The sequence below is a fragment of the Apis florea genome, unplaced genomic scaffold (genome assembly GCF_048593485.1).
Source record: "Apis florea isolate Af1SG1 unplaced genomic scaffold, ASM4859348v1 contig_3391_pilon, whole genome shotgun sequence".
Lineage (NCBI taxonomy): Eukaryota > Metazoa > Arthropoda > Insecta > Hymenoptera > Apidae > Apis > Apis florea.
This window is the reverse complement of record NW_028256754.1, coordinates 2,089,820-2,112,761: the sequence shown is the minus strand read 5'-3', so window position 1 is coordinate 2,112,761 and position 22,942 is coordinate 2,089,820. Positions and strand designations below refer to the sequence as shown.

The following is a 22,942-nucleotide window of genomic DNA, read 5'->3' as shown; positions in this document are numbered from 1 at the left end:
AGTAATTTAATTTTAATTTTCTTTATTATTTCCTTCTATTCGATAACTCAAACAAAATTCTCAAACGAAGTCAAATTTTTATTCTAAATATTATTTTCGCTTTTAAATTTAAGTTTTAAATTAATTTAAAAGTTAAATATTTTAATTACAAAAATAAAATTTTAGAAAATGTTATATTAAAGAAAATAATTGTGATAAAGAATTTTAAAAAATATATTTTTAAATTAAAAAATAATAATCTAAAGTGAAATTAATCCTTATATATATATATATTTTTTAGAACTTTATTATATGTTATATAATATATATATATATATATATTTGTTATATGTATATAAATATTACATAAGATGAGTTTGATAATTGAATTAAATTATACTTTTCTTTTTTTTAAATATAATTAAAAAATAATTGTTAAAGAAAAATTTTATACAATTTTATATATATATAAGATATATATTTTATAATATATATATATTATAATATATATGTATTTCTATACTTTTAAATTATTTTAAATTATTTGTAATCTCATATTATGTTTTCTTATTTTTTTATATTCAAAATAAAAGTGAAATAAATTCGAATAAATTCGAAAACTTAAAATTTAAAATATAACAAAAGAAATGATTATAGAAATGGTTAACTTGGAGAATGTAATCGTTGAAATGATCTTTTCACCATCCTACAAAATGGACACGTAATCAAAAAACCAACAACCGCATTCCTCATATACATGCTAATAGATTCTTGAAATCGCATAAAATTTATCTGATACGAGAAATCCATTTCATTCTATCACGAATCATTGCTCTTCTTCTCTTTATCTTTTTTTATCTAATGATATATATTTTTTTCTATATAGAATTTTGAAATTTATATTTGATCATGAATAATATATTATAATTAATATAATTTTTCCAAAAATTACAAAACTCAACAATATAAAAGTTTCGTAAAATAAAAATAAAAAGATACAAAAGATTTTAATGAAAAGATAATTGAAAATGATAATCAAAAAAAAAAAAAAATAAAATAAAATAAAATAAACTAAAAATTCTTATATTTTAAAAATATTTTATGATATTTTCAATCTAAAATGTATTATAAGAAAAAATGTGTTATAAAAAAAGATTTGTCCAAATTTCATACATCATAAAATGTTTTATGAAATGTAAATAGAAATTATTAAAAATTTTAAAATATTTATTTCATAGTTTAAAAATATTTTTTAAGAGAGAAAGAGAAATTAAATCCATTAAAAACTAATTTTATTCCATAAAATTTTTAAATAAAGAAATTTATAATAGATAGATATATAAATTATAATGATTTTAGAAAAAAAAATTTATAATAATAATAACTCGATAATAACTTAAAAATTGTTATGAAAAAATTATATATATGTAAATTAGATATTATATTATATATATACATAATTAAGACTATATTACATTACATACACAATATATATACAAAATATATTATAAATAAATTTATAATATTAAAATATATTATAAATATATTATAAATATATTACATTATAAAAACTATTTCATTTTCTTTTTAATTAAAATACCATGATAAAATATTATTTTATATTAATATTCCATATATCTAAAAATTAAATCTTGTACAATATGTGTGTCAAATATTTGAGATATAACTTCTATGGATATATAGATTGGATCATTGATCAAGATAAGAATTCGATTTACACGTTTTTCTCATCTTAATATGCGATTCATAAAGTGTCACTTCTTATAGAAAAATAAAATGTTTATCAAAATAAATTTATTATCGAAAATTTAAATATTAAAAATAAATTCTATAAAATATTTCTTACAAACTTTTAAAATTAATAATATTTCTTATTAAAAATATTAATTAACGATAATCAAAAAATATTTATATAATATTAATATTATATTTCTTTGAACTATTAAATACTTTTAAATATTTATTATTGTATCAAAGAAAATGTATTTTTATGTTTTCAGAATGTATTGAAGGACAAAGTGGTTGCAAGAGATGTAGAGATGGAACATGTGCAAGATGTGCAGTTCTTTTACATCAAGGTACTTGTGTTGATACTTGCCCACCAGGCCATATTGCAGATTGGTCAACTAGAGATGAATACATGGGAAAAATTTGTAAAGAAACAGGATATATGTTTGGATTTACTGGTAGTCAAGTAGCTATTTTGGTGGGAGTTGTTTCTGGTGCAACTATATGTATTCTGATAATATTATGTGGAGCTATAATTGTACATAGAAGAAAAAAAAAAACTGTTAAGTTAATCCAACAGTTTGAGGACAGGTACTTTATATATATCTAAAAAATATATCTAAAAAATATAATTAAAAATAAAAATATTATATATAAAGTTCAATTTCAATCATGTTTTAGTGCAGAGAGAAGAGAATTTTTAAAACATTTGGCAATATTGAGAGGAGAAGGCAATACATTTCTTTCCATGCTCAATGATACTAGAAAACAAGTGAGAGAATTATACTATTCTGGAAATAATGGAGATGGTGCTGTTGGAATACAAGCATATAGGTATAATTATATAATTAATATAAATTGATTGATATATTCTTTTTTATTATGATTATGATTTATAGACCAGTTCTACGTGATTTGGCAAGGATATTAGTTCTTATTAATAGAAGAGATGATGAAATACCAGTTCCTCCAGATGATTGGCAAAGACTTTTTTCATGGGCAGAAAGACTATTAAGGCGATATAAAAGGCATAGTTCTCCTGAAGTAAGTTAATTAATTTCATAAAAATTAATTTTAAAAATATTGTAATTCTAAAGTTGTTATTTTAAATTTTTTTTCACGCAAGTCTCTAAAACACTTTGGTGAGTCATGCATGTTAAAGAAATAACTGGATATATATAAAAAAAAATTATTTTTTAAATGAAATGACATAATCAAATTTATATATTATGAATTTTAAAAGATAATATCTTATATTTTAAGGTGGCTCAACTTGTAACATTCTTGCAACAACCAACAGTATCCGTCCAAATGAATTTACCACAGCAAATAACAATCACACAATCACTTCAGTCTTATGAACCAAGAACCACTCCAACTAATCTGACTACATTCCAACCAAATGTACCACTTACAACATTTCAAGCAAGTGACAAATCAAGTATTAGTCCTGCTAGTTCCAGTCTTGGATATGTAAAAGACAGTCCTGTGAGTTCCAGTCTTGGACAGAATAGTTCTGGAGTTTATAATGAGAAACTTAGTCCAAATGGATCTAGCATAGGTCAAACAACTCCACTAGTATATGATAACCAAAAACGATTGAAACCTCCAAATACACATTTTCAGGAACTTGCTATTTCGACTTTTAATCATAATTATAATACTGGTGCATTAACAGAATCTAATTGTACAATAGATGAATGCGAAGCAAATGGACTTGATCGCGAATTAAATCCTCAATGGGAATTTCAAAGTAGTACAGAGGCTGCTAATTATACTATTTTATCAGATTGGTCACCTGCTCGTGAATACCTCATTGATGACTTTACAATTCTTGGTTTTCGACCACAAGATGAAATTACCACAGAACTGTAAATAATATATAATAATATACATAATTTATATATTTTTTTTTAGTGTTTGCTCATAAAGATACATTTTCTATACTAAAAGGACATATTTCATATTTTTTTCATTGACTTTAAAATTATAATATTTGAAACTATTGAAAAATGTTATATATTTTCATATTGGATTAATTTATTTGTATTTAATATATTTTCAATCATTTTCATAAAATGAAATTTTAAATAAATATATTATTCTATATTGTTTTTTAAATGTTCAAATATATAGAATATTTTATAATCATTGTTGAGACAAGTTGAAATATTTTCCATACTAAAAGAAATAAAAAAGTTTTTTATTATATTTTAGAAAAATAAAATAAAAAAAGGAATTCAATTTTTAAAAATCCAAAATAAAAATTTAAAAATCACATTTTGCATATTATTTAATAATGCATATTATTTAAATATTAGATAAAAAAAACATATTAACTTTATCAATTCGTTTTGAGTAACGAGTCGAACAATATTAAAAAAAAAAAAATATTGTAATTTATTAGTTTACATTTAAGTTTTAACTTAACATAGCAGATATAAGATATAAAGATATATATCAATATTATGTTTTGATTTTATAATTAAAGAGTATACAGCATAATTTAAAGTCCAAAATTTTTCAAATTATATTTTTTTATTTCTTTTAGTTTAAACAAAATTATTCTCTATATGATTTTTAAAAAAATCTATATATATATATATATATATATATATATGTATGTATGTATGTATGTATGAATGAATGTGTATATGCTCATGTATGTATTATGTATGTACGAATTTTTTGATAAAACGAATTTATAATGATACCAAATAATTATAAGCGTTTTAATTTAGATAATATTCTTTATTTAATTTTTATATTACGAATGTTTAATAATTATTATATAATTACTATACTAGTCAATATTTTCTTTCATAAATTTGTGTCACAAAATTACATTCTTTGACCATCAATAATCTTTGATCATCATTAAAATAATTTCAAATATAATTTTAATTAATTTTAAATCTTTATTACAAATATTTTTTGTTCATACACCAACATATCATTATTATGAAAATATTACAGTAAAATATATATATATAATACTGATTGCTATTATAACACTTGTATATTGTTACATAAAGAACCAAAATGGTCAATTGTATGTAAAATTGATGTAAATATTATTAGTAATTGTAAGAGGATTATAAATATAATTATATTATATATTATAAATATAAAATATAATTATAAATATAAAATAAATATAATATATATTCGTAACATAATTAAAGTTTTTCTTTTTTATATTTTTAATCCTTTTCCATATAAGTTATATAATAATAATAATAATAAATTATAAAATAATAATAAATTACGTTTAATAATATTATTGTTTTTACAATTTTAGAATTTTTTTTATTATATAAGATAAAATTTTATAAATTTTATATTTTTTTATTGTTTTTTATAAAAATTTAATGTTTTTATTGAAAATCATTATTTAAAAGAATCATATTTTAATTATAAATTATAAGATTAATTAAACACTTTTTATTTATTTTTATTAGTTTGATAATATTAATATTGAATTTTTTTTTTGTTATAAAAAATATATAAATAATATAATATTATATTTTAATAATATAATATAATAATATAATATTATATTTATATGTAAGAAAATATATGATCGTAAGAAAAGAAAAATTAAAAAAATATAATATAAAAAATAATATAAAAAAAAACAAAAACAAATATCTTAAATATATAATTGATTAATATTCAATAAGAAATTATATTCATATTATTTTAAATTTTATTGAATTTCTAACTTGGCGGTTTTTAATACAGGAAGTGATCAAACGGCGCGCGCACCCGGATGCTGCGCGCGCATGCTGAATGAACTAACAAAGAACACTTGACAAATTTCATTTTACTATATTACGAATTAGATAGTTTATTTCCATATAATTTTAATAGAAATTTGTTTTCCATCATAGCAAGTTTATTTATAGAATGATTTTTAAATAGAAATCGATCAAAAAGTGGTCCACTAAATGATACCCTAAACGCGTAAGTTCCTGCGGGGTGGGCGAAGGACGCCATGACAGTCGTATTTTCTGTTAACTGTGAGCACGTATGCTCTTGCCAGCGTTTTCGTGAAATTCTTGGCCAGTTTGATATCTATCTGGATCAAAATTGGCAAGCCCGTTTCCTGAATTTGGCAAACTTTGCTTGGAATATATTCTGGAGGTGGAGGGCGAGGGCGCGTGGCCATTATCAGGGATTTGCTTGTGGGTACCCGTGGCGAGGTGAGACGTCGAGAGGTGGCGAAAGGCGTCCCCCCCTGCGTCGGGACGCGCGTCTCCCTGTATACGAGACGGCCTAGGGCCGACGAAGCGAGATGCCAGAACCGCCGACGGCACCGTACACCACGTGAGTTCACTTTCCGAGCTCTCTTGATTACCACTCCGGCCCTCTTGAACAGTTTCTGTAAATCCCCTTACCCCGAATCCCGTGGAACCTCCATCTTGTAGCCTCTTGTCCTCGTTCTACGAGTCACGATAATTGACGCGTCATATGCTTGAGACACCAGAAGATGGTGCCCGTGAACCCTCTCTTAAATACGAGAGGATATACGGCGAGTCCTGGCAAATGTGGAAGCACAACTGCGTACTCATTCAAGCTACTGGTACGCTAACATTTTAATATTTCATTATCAATCTTTGCTGCCTTCAAAAGATGGTATTGGATGACTCACCCTTTCCCGCTCACTCGACAAAAAACTCTTAAATATCTATGAGGTTAAATTAACTACTTTCTTTTTTCTTTAACATATCGATACTTTCTTTACTATATTAACCTAACACATGAGCATTATATAATGATAAGTGTCCGCCCAATGATGTCCTGAGTTCATTGTATTTAGAAAGAGTTATTTCGCTTATTGATATTAAACCAATTGATTTCGAGGTTAAATCACAAAATTTATTTTACTAGAATTGATACAAAAAGCAATGTAACTATTTTACTATATAATTATATATTAATTATATATTTTCTTCTATAATAATATTAATTTCAGTAATTTTTATTTTATAATTAATGAATATATTATTAAATTTTATTTAAATATTTGTCTAAAATATCAGTAATAGAAAATAATTTTAATTAAATTATTTTACAGGATGAAAAATGAAATGTATCAAAAACATTTAATTAGCATCCTTCAGTGAATAAAAATGAATAGTGAGCAGCATGCGTTGCCAGCGACTACGCAGGCACAACAAGAGGTAAGAATATTTTCAATTGACACAGGCTATTTACCAAACTACAAATGCGCAACTAATATGTTAAACAGTTATAGTTTAAAAATACTATGAAATAAATTTGATTTATTATTTATTAAAAAATTCCTATAAATTTTTTCTTTATTTATAAAATTTATAAATTTTAAATTTAAATTTATAATTTATAAATTTATAAATCTTTCAACAATTATATACATATATATATATATATACATATACACGTATATATATATATATAACACATACACACACACACATATATATGATACTTTTATTCTAAAGCATTAATTTCTTTTTATAGTATTTGTTACTATTTTTGTTTATAATTTTTACTTATGTCTGCTTAATTTTTTTGTGCAGTTTTATATAATGTATGATTATTTGTGTTTGGCACTAGAAATCAGAATTATATGTAGATAATAAAGTATTATATAAAATTTGTGATATTTTCTTTCTGAACTTAACTGCTTGTAGTAAATTTGTAAATGAAGTAGCTTTTGCTTGAATATTTTATATTTATCAGCTTGTTCTTTTTGCAATATAAATATTTATAAAGCATATTTTTTATATTAAAGAAAATAAATCTCTATAAATAGTATGATGTATTTTATAACATTTATATACATTATACTATAATATTAAATATAAAGAAATATATAAACTTTTTTTAACATTCAAAATGTTTATTTTGTAATTTAGATTTAGATATAATTGTATTTTAATTTTTGTTAAAATGTAAAATTTATTTATAAGAATGGAAAATATTGGCTATGGTTGCACGAATTTAATAAAATTTAATTTAGCTTTTGTAATGCTGGAGAAAATAAATTTGGAATTTAGCGCATTTGTCGATTGGATTTAAGCCTGGTGCATGCTGTTGCATGCTCTATCAATGTTGTACAAATGTTTGAATGTATATCGGTAGGATGTAAACGCGGGTCAAAGTGGTCGTCCTTCATACCCAGGTGGTTTGGCTACAGCAACCAGTCTTGGCAATGTAGGGAGTACCCCGCATTCATCCGCGGACCTGCGTGTAGGTACAGCTGTAGCGTTAGCCTCCTCGGTAGCTAAATATTGGGTCCTCACCAATCTCTTTCCTGGACCGCTACCTCAGGTCTCGGTCTATCATCATTCCCACCACAACTCCTCACATAGGAGTAGTGGAGGTGGAGAGGCATCTTCCAAAGAACCAACCTCTTCATTGAACCAAGAAATGGCATTGACTTCCAATTCGCATCATCAGTCAACACCTACACATCATCATCATCAACCTTCAGTTAGCAGTAGCAGTCATCATAGTTCTTTACAACCAAATTCACAGGTTTGTTTTCTTAGAGATATGCGATGATTAGTTATTGAGTGTAGCTTATAAATGACCCAGATTTAGTATCTGCATTTGCAGGAGTATGGTAATATATTGTGATATACTATAATACTATAAGTGTGAGTAGAAAGTAAAATTGCTTGTATAATACATACACATGGAATGCTTGCACATTTATAATTTAAAATATTGCTTTAACATTATAGTTTTTTATATTATTTTTTTTTTTAATATTTCATATATAATTATATGCTAATTGTTATAATATAAATATATATGTATGTACATACATACGAGCGCGCGCGCGCGCCCACACACACACACACACACACACACACAAAACTGATACTGTTTTCAACTGTTGCATTTATTATCTAATTTATAATAATTTATAAAATAAAAAGCATTTAAATAAAAAATATATTTTATTATTAATTTGATGATATTTTAAACTTATCTAATTGTTTATTTATAATTTATAATTTATTTATATCAAGAAAGAATATGATAATATTTTTTATTTGTATTTTATTTAGCAGATACCAGTTTCTCTACCAGGCCTTAATTTAGACGGAGCACATATACCTGCCAGTGTCAGTCATTTACAGGCAGCACATGCACAAATGCAACAACAAATGCAGGCAGCCCAACAACAACAGCTGCATCAGCAGCAACAACCTCAACAACAACAGCAGCAGCAACAGCAACAGCAATCTCATCATCAAATACAAAATCATCAAAATGCTCAGAATAGTGGACCAACTGCACATAATCAAAACGCACAGAGAGATGATAATAAAGTGAAAGATGAAGGTGGAAGTTGCACGACTGAACGTTGCAGTGACAACCAAGTTCACTGTCAAGTTCAATGTGATCTCCAATTACAAACGTCTCAAGATTTGCAACAAAGCCTTATGCAACAACAACAACAACAACAACAACAAATTGGTGTGAATATAAGTGGAAATTCATCAAGTGAAAGTGGAAGTCAAAATAATACAGAAAAGCCTGAGAAAGAAAAAGAGCTACGTCAATTAAATATGACGCAGTATGTTTATGCAATTTATATATATATTAAATTCAATAATAAAATTTATAGTTTGACAGACGATATTATAATTTTTGTGTAGATTTCAAGTGCCAGATTTAAAACCAGGAGGTCATATGATGGATGTAAGAACAGCTGATGGTTCAGTTGTAAAAATTAGTGCTGGAAATGAACAAGATTTAGCAAAAACGCTTGGTGTTGAAATGGTGCAAAATATGTATAAGGTAAGAAATAATATGTTGTAAAATATAGAATATATCTTATTATAGTCATACAATTTTTATTATTTTCTACAGGTAAATGTCGAGGATATTAATCAACTTTTAGCATATCATGAAGTATTTGGGAAACTACAAAGTGAAATAGCAGCCGGTACAACCTTAGTTGGAAGTACAGTTCCTACCCAAACAGTTACCACTATACAAAATGGAACTCCAATTGTGCAACAAGTTCAATTAAATAAGTTCGATATTAAATCAAGTGATGGTGAAGCTACACCAGGACCAAGCGCTTCACCTGTATCAGTTGGGAGTCATGCATGTGAAATATGTGGAAAAATTTTTCAGTTTCGCTATCAACTTATTGTTCATCGTCGATATCATACAGAAAGAAAACCTTTTACTTGTCAGGTATATAATAAGTATTTTTAGCTTATCTTGTTTTATTTAATTTTTATTAAATAGAGATAATTTAAAATTCTTTGAAATTTTTAGGTGTGTGGAAAGGCCTTTTTAAATGCAAATGATTTAACACGACATGGAAAATGTCACTTAGGTGGATCTATGTTTACTTGTACAGTTTGTTTTCATGTGTTTGCAAATGCACCATCTTTAGAACGTCACATGAAACGACATGCTACCGATAAGCCGTATAATTGTACAGTATGTGGAAAAAGTTTTGCAAGAAAAGAACATTTAGATAATCATACACGTTGTCATACTGGGGAAACACCTTACAGGTAAATTTATTTTATTTTGTTGAAATTCATATAAATTATAATAAAATATAATAAAAATAATTATAAAAAATAAATTTAAAATATTTTTATTATTTTGACATTTTGTTTTTGATTTGAGTTTTTGATTTGAAGTCAATTTTAATTTAATTTAAATAGATAATTTGTCATTCATTTAATTTTTAAATATAGTATTTTTAAATATTAGTATTATATTTCTAATATTAACAATATTTAGAATGTTAATATTATTAATAATATTTATAAAAAATATTTAGAGAATCGATTTCAGAGATCAAAACAAATACAAAAATTTGAAGTTTATTATTTATTAAATTATAAAATAATTTAAATTTATATTAAATGTAGTAAAACAAAAACAAGCGGAATAGCAATATGACAAAAATAGATTTATTTCATTCTATTTCTATTTTATTTCAGCTAATGCAAACTTCAATTACTTATAATTTTTTTTACTTATAGTTTACTTATAATTTAATAAATAAATCTTAATCACTATTTTTATAATCAACTTTTTGAGTATTAATTTTAACCTCTAGAATTAAATTATGAATATGAATGCATGCGAGCACAATTTTTAATTATTTATTTAAATAGAAATAAAATTGCAATTATTTTATATTTATATAACGTTATTATTTTATAGGTGCCAGTATTGTTCAAAAACATTTACTAGAAAAGAACATATGGTAAATCATGTTCGTAAACATACGGGTGAAACTCCTCATCGATGTGATATTTGTAAAAAGAGTTTTACTCGCAAAGAACATTTTATGAATCATGTTATGTGGCATACAGGAGAAACTCCTCATCACTGTCAAGCTTGTGGCAAGAAATATACACGTAAAGAACATCTTGCAAATCATATGCGTTCACATACCAATGATACACCATTTCGCTGTGAAATATGCGGTAAGTAATTTATTTTTTCAGTAATTTAAAATATTACATATATCATATACATCATATATATATATATATATATATATATAATACATTATTTACATATAATTTCTTATATATTATAATTTATATTTCAATGAATATTTTATATGCTATGTATAAAAAATCATTGAAGTAATTTTGACAACATATTATTTGATTAAATTTCAAGGTCATTTTTATTATTTTAAATTTTATATCATATATCAAATTTATTTAATTGTTTGTATAATTTATTTATATAAAACATAATAATGTAATTTTTATTTTTAACATTTTTAATAACGTTTTGATTCTTTATTTTACCATATATTAATGTCAAAAAATGATAATATTATTCTATAAAAATAAATATAAAAAATAAAAGTTAATGTAAAATATTTAATATATATGATACAATTTAAAATTTATTAATATATTGATTATTAATATAATTTTTATATGAATTTTGTTTAATTTAATCAAAATTTAAAATCAAATCTTAATCAAAATCTTTTAATAAAGTGATCTTGAAATTTTCATAACGATATGAAAAAAGATAAATATTATGTATTTGTACAATGAAATTCAACAGTTTTTTTTAGCAATTTTTCGATAAACATATATTATAATTAAATTAAAAATATAGCTTATTCAATGTGTAGCTTTATTTTAATATTTAAAAATTAAAATAATAAATAATAAATTAATGAAAAAAAAATTTAGTACAAAACAAAATTTAAAATTCGAATATTCATTTTAATATGATATATATCAAATACATAATATATATCAAAATTTTCTCAAAGTATAAAATATATAATAATTATATAGAAATGATTAAATTCAATTAGAAAATTCTTTTAAAATTATACTCTTATTAACTATTTTTATTACTTAATAGATATCTAAAAATATTGAAAAAAATTTAATTTATTCATTCTAAAAATTTACTAACTAAAAATAGGTATTAAAAAAAAATCTATAATATATAAAATGATAATATTAAATTGATCAATATTATCATTATATAATATAATTATATAACGTTTTTATTTATTAATCAAAACACAATAATTAATGGGGCGATTCCAAAACATTTTTAAAATTAATGATAAAGAATTATATAGAATATAATATTATTAGTTAAATTTTATTTTTGTTTCAAAAATATTTGTCATATTATGATATATTACACATAATGGAATGAGTTTATAATATTCATGAAATTATAGTTTTTGATTTTATTCTTTTAATATAGTATTTATTATAATTCAGGTAAGTTCTAACTATCAAATATTGATTGATAGTTAATATTTTAATATTCAGAGAATTATTAGAATAAAGTATTTTATTACCTTGATATAGATATTGATATTAAAGAAATATGTATTTAATAGAATAATATTAATATATAAAATAATAATATAAAATATATAAAATATTTTAATAATAAATAACTGAAATATTTATATATCTTTTTTTATGTTTCTTATTTAAAATTAATTATATTTCTTACGCATTTGATTTATTAGATTTTTTAAGAATATTCAAAAATAAATATATTAAAATAATATATTAATATATTAACCCTTTCGCTATGGACGACTTCTCCGCCGCGCCATCCCCGCTGAATGAATTACCGCACCAAAAATATGCACGGTGCTCGAAAAAGATTGTTGTTTTAACGTGTTTATTGAATAAAAATTGATAATGAAAACAAAATATTGATGCTACATTTTCAGAGAAAAATATTCGGTGTGCAATAACTCCAATCATCATATTGTCAACTCATATGCGGCATCTTATGCAGAGCAATTATAGTCGCGTAGTAGCGAAAGGGTTAAAAAAAGAAATAATAAAGAAATATTCTTTAAAATTCTATATTTGGATTTCTATCTATGTTTTTAATATAGTGTAATATTATATTACTATATTATAATAATTCATAAATAAAAATGCACATATTTATAATTCATAAATAAAATGCATATAATTGGACAGATAATGGTTCTACATTTAAAAATAAAATAGCAAAGAACAATATTTTTTCATTTAAAACTTTATTTTTAAACTAAATTTCAAAATTTGTCAAACTAATCGTGAATTTAACTAATTCTAGATACGTATGATTTATTAGTAAACGGTTATTCTATATGTATAAATATAATATTTGGAATAAAATTCCATTTCAAGATTGGTTCTTTTAAATTTAAAAATAAATATATTAAAAAAATAATATTTTACACAAGTATTTGACTAACATTTAATTTTAATCATTTTGAAAAGAATTTGAATAAAATTTTTTTATTCTGCATTTAATATTTATTTTCTGATGTAAAATAATTAATCATTTAATAATTCTCCCATATTTAATTAAGAATTTTTTTTTTTTTTTTTTTTACATTTGGTAAATTTTCAAACTTATTTTTTATTGAAAAAATAAAAATAAAAATTTTGTTGAAAACAAAACAATAAAAAAAATATTAAATATTTTTTCGATATTTTTCTTCATATAAAATCATTCTCTACCTGATTGTTTTAACCATTTTTATATATAGTTATTCACATTAACATTTAGATAGATATTATTTATTATCTCTGAATTTGTTATTTTTTACGAGAAAAAAATTATTTAAATATTTCATTGCTTATAATATATATGAATATGAATAATTATAAATACATTAATAAATTTGTAAATATATTAATAAATTTTTTCATATTTATTTATATAACAAGTTTTAAAAAGAAAAATGTTATATAAAAAAATTTATCAATTATTATCAAAAATTAATCAAAATATTTAAATATAATTAAAAAAATAAATAAAAAAAATAATTTATAAAATTCATATTTTTTTTATAAATTTTATAAATAGATATTTCTTTGTCATAAAGTATTTATAATTAGTATTATAAATATATAATTAATATTTTGAAAATATAACACAAATTTGTTTGAATTCTATTTTACAAATAAATATCATTAAAAAAAATTTATGACAAAAATTGTTTATATATTTACAAATTTAAGTGATACATATTTTATATCATAAGTACGATAATATCGTATAAATTAGTGTTGATAAATGTTGTATATAATAATATTGAAAATGTTATTGAATGTCTTATTAATTCAATTTTTTTATTTGTTTTGCAATTATAATATAAAAATACTAAAAAATTAGAAAAAAAATTCGAAGAAATGATTTGACGCATCATATTTATCTATCTCTTGTCATAGGCGTATTCTTTTACAAAATCGACTTTCTTCGAATTATCAGTATATTTTAATCGATTATTATTTTTTTTACTTCCCGTTACTATCGGTGATGGATTATTTGTCGCCACGTTTACACTTTACCACATACTTCGATGTTATGATTTATTTCGTAAATCTAAATGATTGGTATTACAAATATGTTCGTTCGTCAACAAGATACAATTTTATTTTCTTGAAACCCATAAATTTTTCAAATTTTTCTTTATTTTTGATGATAATCCTTTTAATCAATTAATTTAATAAAGTAGTAATTTAAATATATTATATTAATATATTAATTAAATATATTATATATTAATAGTAATTTAAATATATTAATTATATTCAAATTTAAATATATTGAGATTTTCTTCGAAAATTTGAATTATATATATGAGTTATATATATTATTATAGTTTCATGTACTTTTTTGAAATCAAGTCCAGAATTTTATTATTATAACATCATAATTTGATTTGACAAAAATTCAAAAAATATTTGTTACTGTTAAAATGTTGATTTCTGAAAATTAGTCATTAGCCCTGATAATTATGATAGAATTCAATAATTAACAAAGGATAATTTTTTTTTATTTTTTATTTTTGATATGATATCATAATTCAGTATTATTTCAATTTATTGCAATATTATATTTAATTTAATATTATATTTAATTTCTCTTATGAATATATTCTTAAATTTCGAACGTTATTTTGCATATTCAATTTATTAAAGATAAATTGCTAATATGTGGGAATAATAAATTTTCTGTGCCCCATATATTACGTATAATCACTTTATTTTATATTTATTAAAAATTATAATATTTAATTTATAATATAAAAATATGATATATATATATATTATATTGTTGATATATTCTATATTATTCTATATTTTTAATTACAATTATACATAATATTTAATTAAAAAAAAAGTTTTTAATTTTTATAAAAAAATCTTATCAAAAATTTTTAAAACATGATACAATATAAAAGCATTTATATTGTAAATATCTTTGGCATTATCTTTGTGCATGTAAATTTAATTTAACATTAAAATATTCTTTTTAATCTTTTAATTTCAAAAATTAAATAATAAAAATTGTTTATTCATTTCATCTTTTTAATCTTTTTGATGATTTTTAATGATTTATTGATTTTTTATTGTAATTATATGTGTTTATAGTTTCATAATTATTTCATAATTTAAAATTTTGAGATATTATAGAAAATTGTAAATAATGTAATACCTTAATTTAATCTTAATTTTCATCATACTTTAATCAAATAGAAAACTCCATCGTTTCTTTAATTTTTTTTTTTTTTTTTTTTTTTTTTTTTTTTTGGCACTTGATGATTAATTGTATATAATCACTCGTATAATTCTTCAAAGTTCATTTCTTTTTCAATCCACTGATCTTTATGAAATTATTACTGAACAAAATATCAGTTGAAATATATGTTAAATTTCGAAAATATCATCCATAATCAATTTTAAACAAAAATTGAACATTTTATATTGTTCTGAAATTCCTTTACTTCGAAATAAAATATATATAATAAATACATAGATATAAAGAAATAAAGACTTTTAATATGTATGATAATATGTACTTTCTTGTTCACGTTTCATCATATACTCTTTAAATCTCAATTACAAATTCTGCAATTTTTAATTTTATGATGTTGTAATTTATCCTATTTCTAAGAAATTATTATATATTCAATTTAATTATATAAATTACACATATTCTGTTCATTATCCATTCTTATCTATCATTCATTCACATCGATTATTTTATACTTTTATTAAAATTCACGTATTCGTTTTATTTTCGCGTAATTCGTTTTCCCACATTTATTTAAATTTATAATATATATTTTTTATATATTTTTCAGTAAATCATTGTAAAATACAAAGATAGCGCCAACTGCAATGTTCAGAAACAACAGTCAATTGTAACAATTTTTGATTATGTAAAATTAAATAAAATAGAGAAGAACGTAATTCTTTTGTTTATCTCTAATATTTTCATCGTTTAGATCGATAGAATTTTGTCATAATATTAAAGAATTAATCATCTTGGAATCGTCCCATATATGTATGTACATGTTATGTTATATATTTATATATTTAAAAGTTTAATTACAGTCTGGTTTCGTATTACAGTTTAATCAAAACATTGGTGTTTTTTTTCTTTTTTTTTCTTTTTTTTTTTTTTTTTTTTTTTTCCTTCTTTTTTTTGGTTCTTTTATCGCTGCGAATACAGGTAAGTCGTTTACAAGAAAGGAGCACTTCACGAACCACATAATGTGGCATACGGGTGAGACGCCGCACCGCTGTGATTTCTGCTCGAAGACATTCACACGAAAGGAGCATCTTTTGAACCACGTTCGCCAGCACACGGGTGAGTCTCCACATCGATGCGGCTTCTGCTCCAAATCGTTCACCAGAAAGGAACACCTTGTTAACCACATCCGCCAACACACAGGTGAGAGCGGTTGGCAGATGTCCACTTCACGGACAACCGATTGTAATATTTGTCTCTAAGAATAGTAGTTTTATACGTGATTAGAGAAATCATATTTAGTTAAGAAACACGAAATTTAGGTTATTTACCATATTCACCATATTCATGTAATAACGTATCATGTAACACATTATACCGAAGATTCGTTCGTGTATTCGTCTAAATCTAAATCAATCCATTGTTTAATGTCCTAATTGCATCGAAAAAAAAAAAAAAAAGGTCGTTCAAGTGCATCTTGCTTTCAAACGCACAAATACACGCATATAGAGTCACTCGATTTCGCTTCTACCCGATTTTTAGCTATGATTTGCATATTTGCATGAGAATAAAATAGATATTCGTTCGTGTACATATTTCTTTTCTATCTTTTTTTCTTTTTTTTTCTTTTTTGCTTTTTGTTTTTCAATTTTTATATATTATAGAATCGTATATATAATAATATATCGGGAGATAATGCGTTCATCGTTCGTGCATAACAATTCACATTGTGTCTAACTAGCAATTAGCTTTGACCGATCACGATTATCCTGTTTCATCATCGAATCCTATAGAGACATTTACTGTTCTGCCTAATACACCGCTCTCATACATGCTTTTTATTAACTATTTCAGAACCTTCTTGCTAAACAAAACGTTCTTATAATGCCTTTACGTTGCAGAGACATTTTTATTACTTATTGTCATTTTTTTTATCTTTTTTTTTTTTGTTTTTTTTTTTGTTTTTTTATTTTTTTTTGTTTCTTCTTTTTTAAATATAAAGATTTATGCATAGTTCCATTTTCATTTTCATTTCATTTCGTAGGTAGTAAAATCTTAACAAAATTTAATTTAATATAAAAAATATATATATATATAGTCATGTTATAAAATAGCGGTTTATAATTCTTTCTTATTTCTTGTTATTTTTTAAGCATTCAAAATTATAACATCTTAAATATTTACTGTTCTACGAATTTAATTTTTCATCGATGCGACGTATAGAAAAAACAATATTAAATATTAATTTAATATATTTTACTTTACATTTATTACAATAATTAAAATCTACATCTATAAAAATAATTAAAATTAATTATTGATATGATAAAAATGTATTTTAGAAGATTAATTTTTTTATTTTTCATATTTATCTATAATTTTTTAAGAATTCAAAAATATTAGTTTAAATTTTAGAAATTTATGATATCAAAAAATATTTTAAAACATGTATATAATCGATGTATATATATTTAACAAGACAAATCAATGATTATTATAAATTAAACTTCAATTAAATTATTTATTTATAGCTTTTCTAATATAAGTAAAAACGAAGAAATGTCTTGAAAATATATACATAATAATAAAATGTTTCAGATAAAAGTTGGAGAATATTAATATTTATTTAACATTTTGATGATCTTAATATTCATATACACTTTAATAACATTTTTTTTTAATACATGTTACATATATTTTTATAAATTCAAAATACAATATTGATCAGTATTGATCAAAAATATCGCAAAAAATAGATGTAATGATAAGTAAATATTTGATGTATATTCTTATTCATAAGACAATAAAAATTTAACAATATATTTCATGATAAATGAATATTATGATTTTAATATAATAAATAATAAATCATATTGATCTATTAAATAAACAGTTGTACAATATTATTAAAAAAGATTATTAAAAGATATAATTATAAAATAGAGATAAAAAATGTATAATTATATAAGAAAAAAAAATATATGTTAAAATAAAGATAATCCTATGTGTGTTTTAATTTAAAAAAAAATATATAAATACTTTCATTTTTTTTTAATTTCATTTAAGATTTTATGATTTACAATTAGGTATAATATTTGAGACATATTTAAAAGTTTATATTATTTATATATTGTTTGATATTAAAAAATCAAAATCAGAGATTAATGTTAATGTTAAATATTTATGTCTAAAATATTTTTTATCTATACGTTGTATCGGGGAAAATTGATTGAATCGCATAAAATTAATCATGATTGATTGGAAAAGTAAAAGTCGCGGTATCGTTATTTAATGTTGTGCAGGAGAGACGCCCTTCCGCTGTCAGTACTGTCCGAAAGCATTTACGCGAAAGGATCATCTGGTGAACCATGTCAGGCAACACACGGGTGAGTCACCGCACAAGTGCCAGTATTGCACCAAATCCTTCACGAGGAAGGAACATTTGACAAATCACGTGCGTCAACACACAGGCGAATCGCCACATCGATGCCACTTCTGCTCCAAGTCATTTACTCGTAAGGAGCATTTGACGAATCATGTGCGAATCCATACTGGTGAATCACCGCATAGGTGTGAATTCTGTCAGAGAACGTTCACCAGGAAAGAACATCTAAATAATCATCTCCGTCAACATACTGGAGATTCATCGCACTGTTGCAATGTATGCTCGAAACCATTTACAAGAAAGGTAAGTTCCGATTATGGATGTATATTTATTCTAGATGAATAAAATATGGAGTATTCTATTTGAAAAAATATATAGAAAACATAAAATAAACTTTGTTCATATAAAGTTCTGTCTTTGAGGAAATTTATTTTAAATAATTGCTTGATAAATATAAATGTAATTACGCCTTAATATAATAAACTTCACTATATATTTATATTTATATTTATTATTCAAGTAATATTCATATTTATTATTTTTTAATACATACTTATTTATTATTATTGAAAATACAAAAATAAATAAATATCGGAATAGATTAAATATTAAAATTAAATTGCATTCTCACAGAGAAATAACGAAGACTTTTTTTTTTTTGATAATTTTCTTATGTCAGTTATAAAAATATAGAATTTCATTTATAAAAATTTATATGTGATCTTTCTGAAGTAAAATTTATGAAATAATTATTATATATGTGTGTTCCTTGATATCATGCAAATATATAAATATTTTTCATATTTTTAATGTACATACATATAAGTAAAATAAAATGCTCAAATAAAATATAAGTAACATAAAATATTTTATTTGTTATATAATTATATAATTAATAGAACAGTATAGAAGATACGAATACTTGTGGAATGATAAATATTTAATGACAATGTTTTGAAGATGTTCATTGTTAATAAGACATCATGCTTCATTCAATTCTTCAATTTTCTAATATCTAGAATTACTCAAAATCATATTTTTTTTTATTTCTTTTTTATTTCATGTATGATATCAATAAATATGGATAAATGCTATAGATTTAAAAAATAAGTTTTTTCATCATCAATTATCATTCTTGTTTTGCGTCTAAACAACTTGTTGCTCATGAGAAATACAATTTCGAAATCGAAACAAAATCCAAATATTGTTTATTATATTACTTTAACATAATATTTTTAAAAATTTATGTTTTCTGGAAATATTTGGAAACAATAAGTTTCTTGTTGCTCTTTCAATGAAAATGTAGTTTTAAATTTCATTTTATTTCATTATCGATATATACGATAAGTATTACACAATTTCACCAAAATGTTTTAAATTTTTTGTTACAGGAACATCTCGTAAATCATATGCGATGTCATACTGGTGAACGTCCGTTTGTATGCACAGAATGTGGCAAAAGTTTCCCCTTAAAGGGTAATTTACTTTTTCATATGCGTTCGCACAATAAAGGCAGTAATGCCGAGAGGCCGTTCCGTTGCGATCTTTGCCCAAAAGACTTTATGTGCAAAGGGCATTTAGTATCTCACAGACGATCGCATTCGGATGAACGACCGCATAGCTGTCCAGATTGCGGAAAAACATTTGTTGAAAAGGGCAATATGCTCAGACATTTGAGAAAACATGCGGCGGAAGGGCCACCAACTCAAGTTAGTACTCCCTCTGCAATTCCTCAGTCCGGTGTTTTGCCGATTCCGGCAGCAGCAGTTCTTGTCGGCCATCCTTTGGCGCCCCCTGCACCACCTGTAGTGCCGCAACACACTGTGGTTGTGCCTACTCCACCAGGTGTATTGACCTCCTATTAAACCAAATCAAGAGAGCAAGTATGTAAAGGAAAAACAAAAAAAAAGCATTTTTCATAAGAAGAAGAGAAAGTGAGTGTATACATGATGAATGTCTGTGTTTATTGATCAATGAAAGTGCACCGTTTGACTGTTTTTTTTCTTTCTTCGTATTTCTTTTTCTTTTTCTTGTTCGACTGTTCTTTTCCCAAAACGGAAGAAGAAAAAGAATGTTGAAATTTGCAGTTTCTACGGGCACGAAAGTGAGTTGATTGATAAAGTGTTGTTATGCGATAGAAAGATCGTTATGAATCGTGACTACAGCGCCCCATTATTCACGTTTCAAACGTTTTCATCGCAATACTCGTCTGTTGCTAAATACAGAAAAAACGAGAGAAAGATTTATATGAACTTCATCAGTTTTGAAGAATTAATCGTGCTGCTACGAGCAATAGCAGTGTATTATCCAAAGTTTGAATTTTTTTTTTTTTTGTTTCTGTTTTTTTCTTTTTTTCTTTTTCTTTTTTTTTCCTTTTGTATAATAAATATAATAGATCTTTTATGAAAAGAAAAATATTCATTATGTGTTATCGAATTCCGCGCGTTGAATGTCGTTGCGTTGGAATCGATGCTCGGGTCTTTGCGATTCGATAATGGGCACACGTAACTTCGCTATTAATTCGAATATAATTAAAACTAACTGCGGTACAATATAAAACGCTGTATTAGTTTTATACAATAATTTCGTGTAAAGAAGAGAGAAACAAAAAGGAAAAAGTAACGAAATTAATGTATTTGCTAGTTAAAAAAAAATAAAATTCAGCGTGATATAATGTAATATACGATATACCTCCGAAAGATTGTATAATCGTAATTTAAAAGATTTATCGGGTAGTTTGCTTGGAGTACAAAGTGTATTTGTGATTCAAATTATGTGCAGTTTCCTATACTTTCTGTTAAATTAGATATCTCGTATATTTTATAAAAAATTTTTTTATTTATATAAAAAAATTTCTAATATAAAAAATCGTTATTAGAAATGATTATAAAATTTTATTTGCATCCGCCACTTTATTCAGCATCATTCAATCATTAAAATACATTTTGTACTATTACTTCCATAAAGCAAAAATTGGTTAATTTCATTAAATATGAAATGGTATTTCTTACTTCTAATCATAAATATCTTTAAGATTATAATTCTGAAAAAGATTTTTTTTTCTATTTTAAACAAAAAGCATTATTAGTTTGCTTTTTCTATATATTTGTCTCTAGGAATAGAGAAACATTTCTTACATTTTCATACAAAATCTAATATCATAATAATAATATATTATTTTATTATTTCTGTAAAAAGAATTCTACGTAAATGTGAAAAAATAACAATATATTATAATAATTGATATTATTCGATTCATTTAGATATCTGTGTTTACTTATTTGGCGTGTAGTTTTCTTTAGTAAAAAAAATTATATTTAAAAGAAGCACTTTAAAAAAACGATTGATTGGTATGAATTGTTTTATTAAAACGGATCCGAATGTCGAATTAAAATATCGTGTTAATTGTCCGTTTTAATTATAGTCAATTGTTTTCTCTTTTTTTTTTAACTCTTCTTGTTTAATCATAATTATCGTAATCGAGTGCAATATATTTTTGCGAATTTCACTAAAGCGTTTACCCGCAGCAAATACCAAGTTTTAATACATCAGATCATAAGTAATAAAAGAAATAACAAAAAAAAAAAAAAAAAAAAAAAAACAAAAAATAATCAGACGATAGCAATTCAATACTTTTTTATGTATAAGTATAGGGACAAGTTTTGATCATTTTGATTTTTTAAATTAATTTTAAACGTTTAACGACATTTACGTTTCACCTTTGAAAAAGAAAACTATTATTGTCTCTAGCGATCTTGTAAGGCCATGTATTTCATATTTACATATTAAGGGTAAAAGATA

General features: G+C 23.2%; 2 protein-coding genes across 14 annotated transcripts in view; both read left to right on the top strand.

Moving 5' to 3' along the window:
- The window catches only part of T48 (FU domain-containing protein T48), a 36,782-nt gene extending 31,875 nt beyond the window's left edge, over window positions 1–4,907 (top strand). For both annotated transcript variants that reach the window (XM_003698088.4, XM_086912392.1), the window contains 4 exons: window positions 2,001–2,319; window positions 2,410–2,562; window positions 2,628–2,772; window positions 2,992–4,907. In XM_003698088.4, the coding sequence (XP_003698136.3) occupies window positions 2,001–2,319; window positions 2,410–2,562; window positions 2,628–2,772; window positions 2,992–3,603 (1,229 nt within the window). In that variant the 3' untranslated portion in view covers window positions 3,604–4,907. The remainder of the gene's footprint in view (window positions 1–2,000; window positions 2,320–2,409; window positions 2,563–2,627; window positions 2,773–2,991) is intronic.
- Window positions 4,908–5,507: 600 nt separating this feature from the next.
- LOC100863666 (uncharacterized) lies at window positions 5,508–22,752 on the top strand. Of its 12 annotated transcripts, none has more exons than XM_031919613.2 (12): window positions 5,508–6,057; window positions 6,809–6,914; window positions 7,858–8,253; window positions 8,793–9,304; window positions 9,387–9,528; window positions 9,601–9,933; window positions 10,018–10,262; window positions 10,927–11,192; window positions 16,738–16,959; window positions 19,059–19,142; window positions 19,227–19,444; window positions 20,533–21,210. In XM_031919613.2, exons 2-12 carry the CDS (start codon window positions 6,864–6,866, stop codon window positions 21,004–21,006), a joined length of 2,943 nt encoding a protein of 980 aa, XP_031775473.1. In that variant the 5' UTR covers window positions 5,508–6,057; window positions 6,809–6,863; the 3' UTR covers window positions 21,007–21,210. The 12 variants fall into 12 exon arrangements, with proteins under 12 accessions (XP_031775473.1, XP_012348339.1, XP_012348348.1 ...); XM_031919614.2 differs by having other exon boundaries at window positions 5,708–6,057; window positions 7,858–7,965; window positions 8,047–8,253; ... (1 more) ...; window positions 19,059–19,444; window positions 20,533–22,752; XM_012492889.3 differs by having other exon boundaries at window positions 5,708–6,057; window positions 7,858–7,965; window positions 8,047–8,253; window positions 19,059–19,444; window positions 20,533–22,752.
- Window positions 22,753–22,942: the final 190 nt, after the last annotated feature.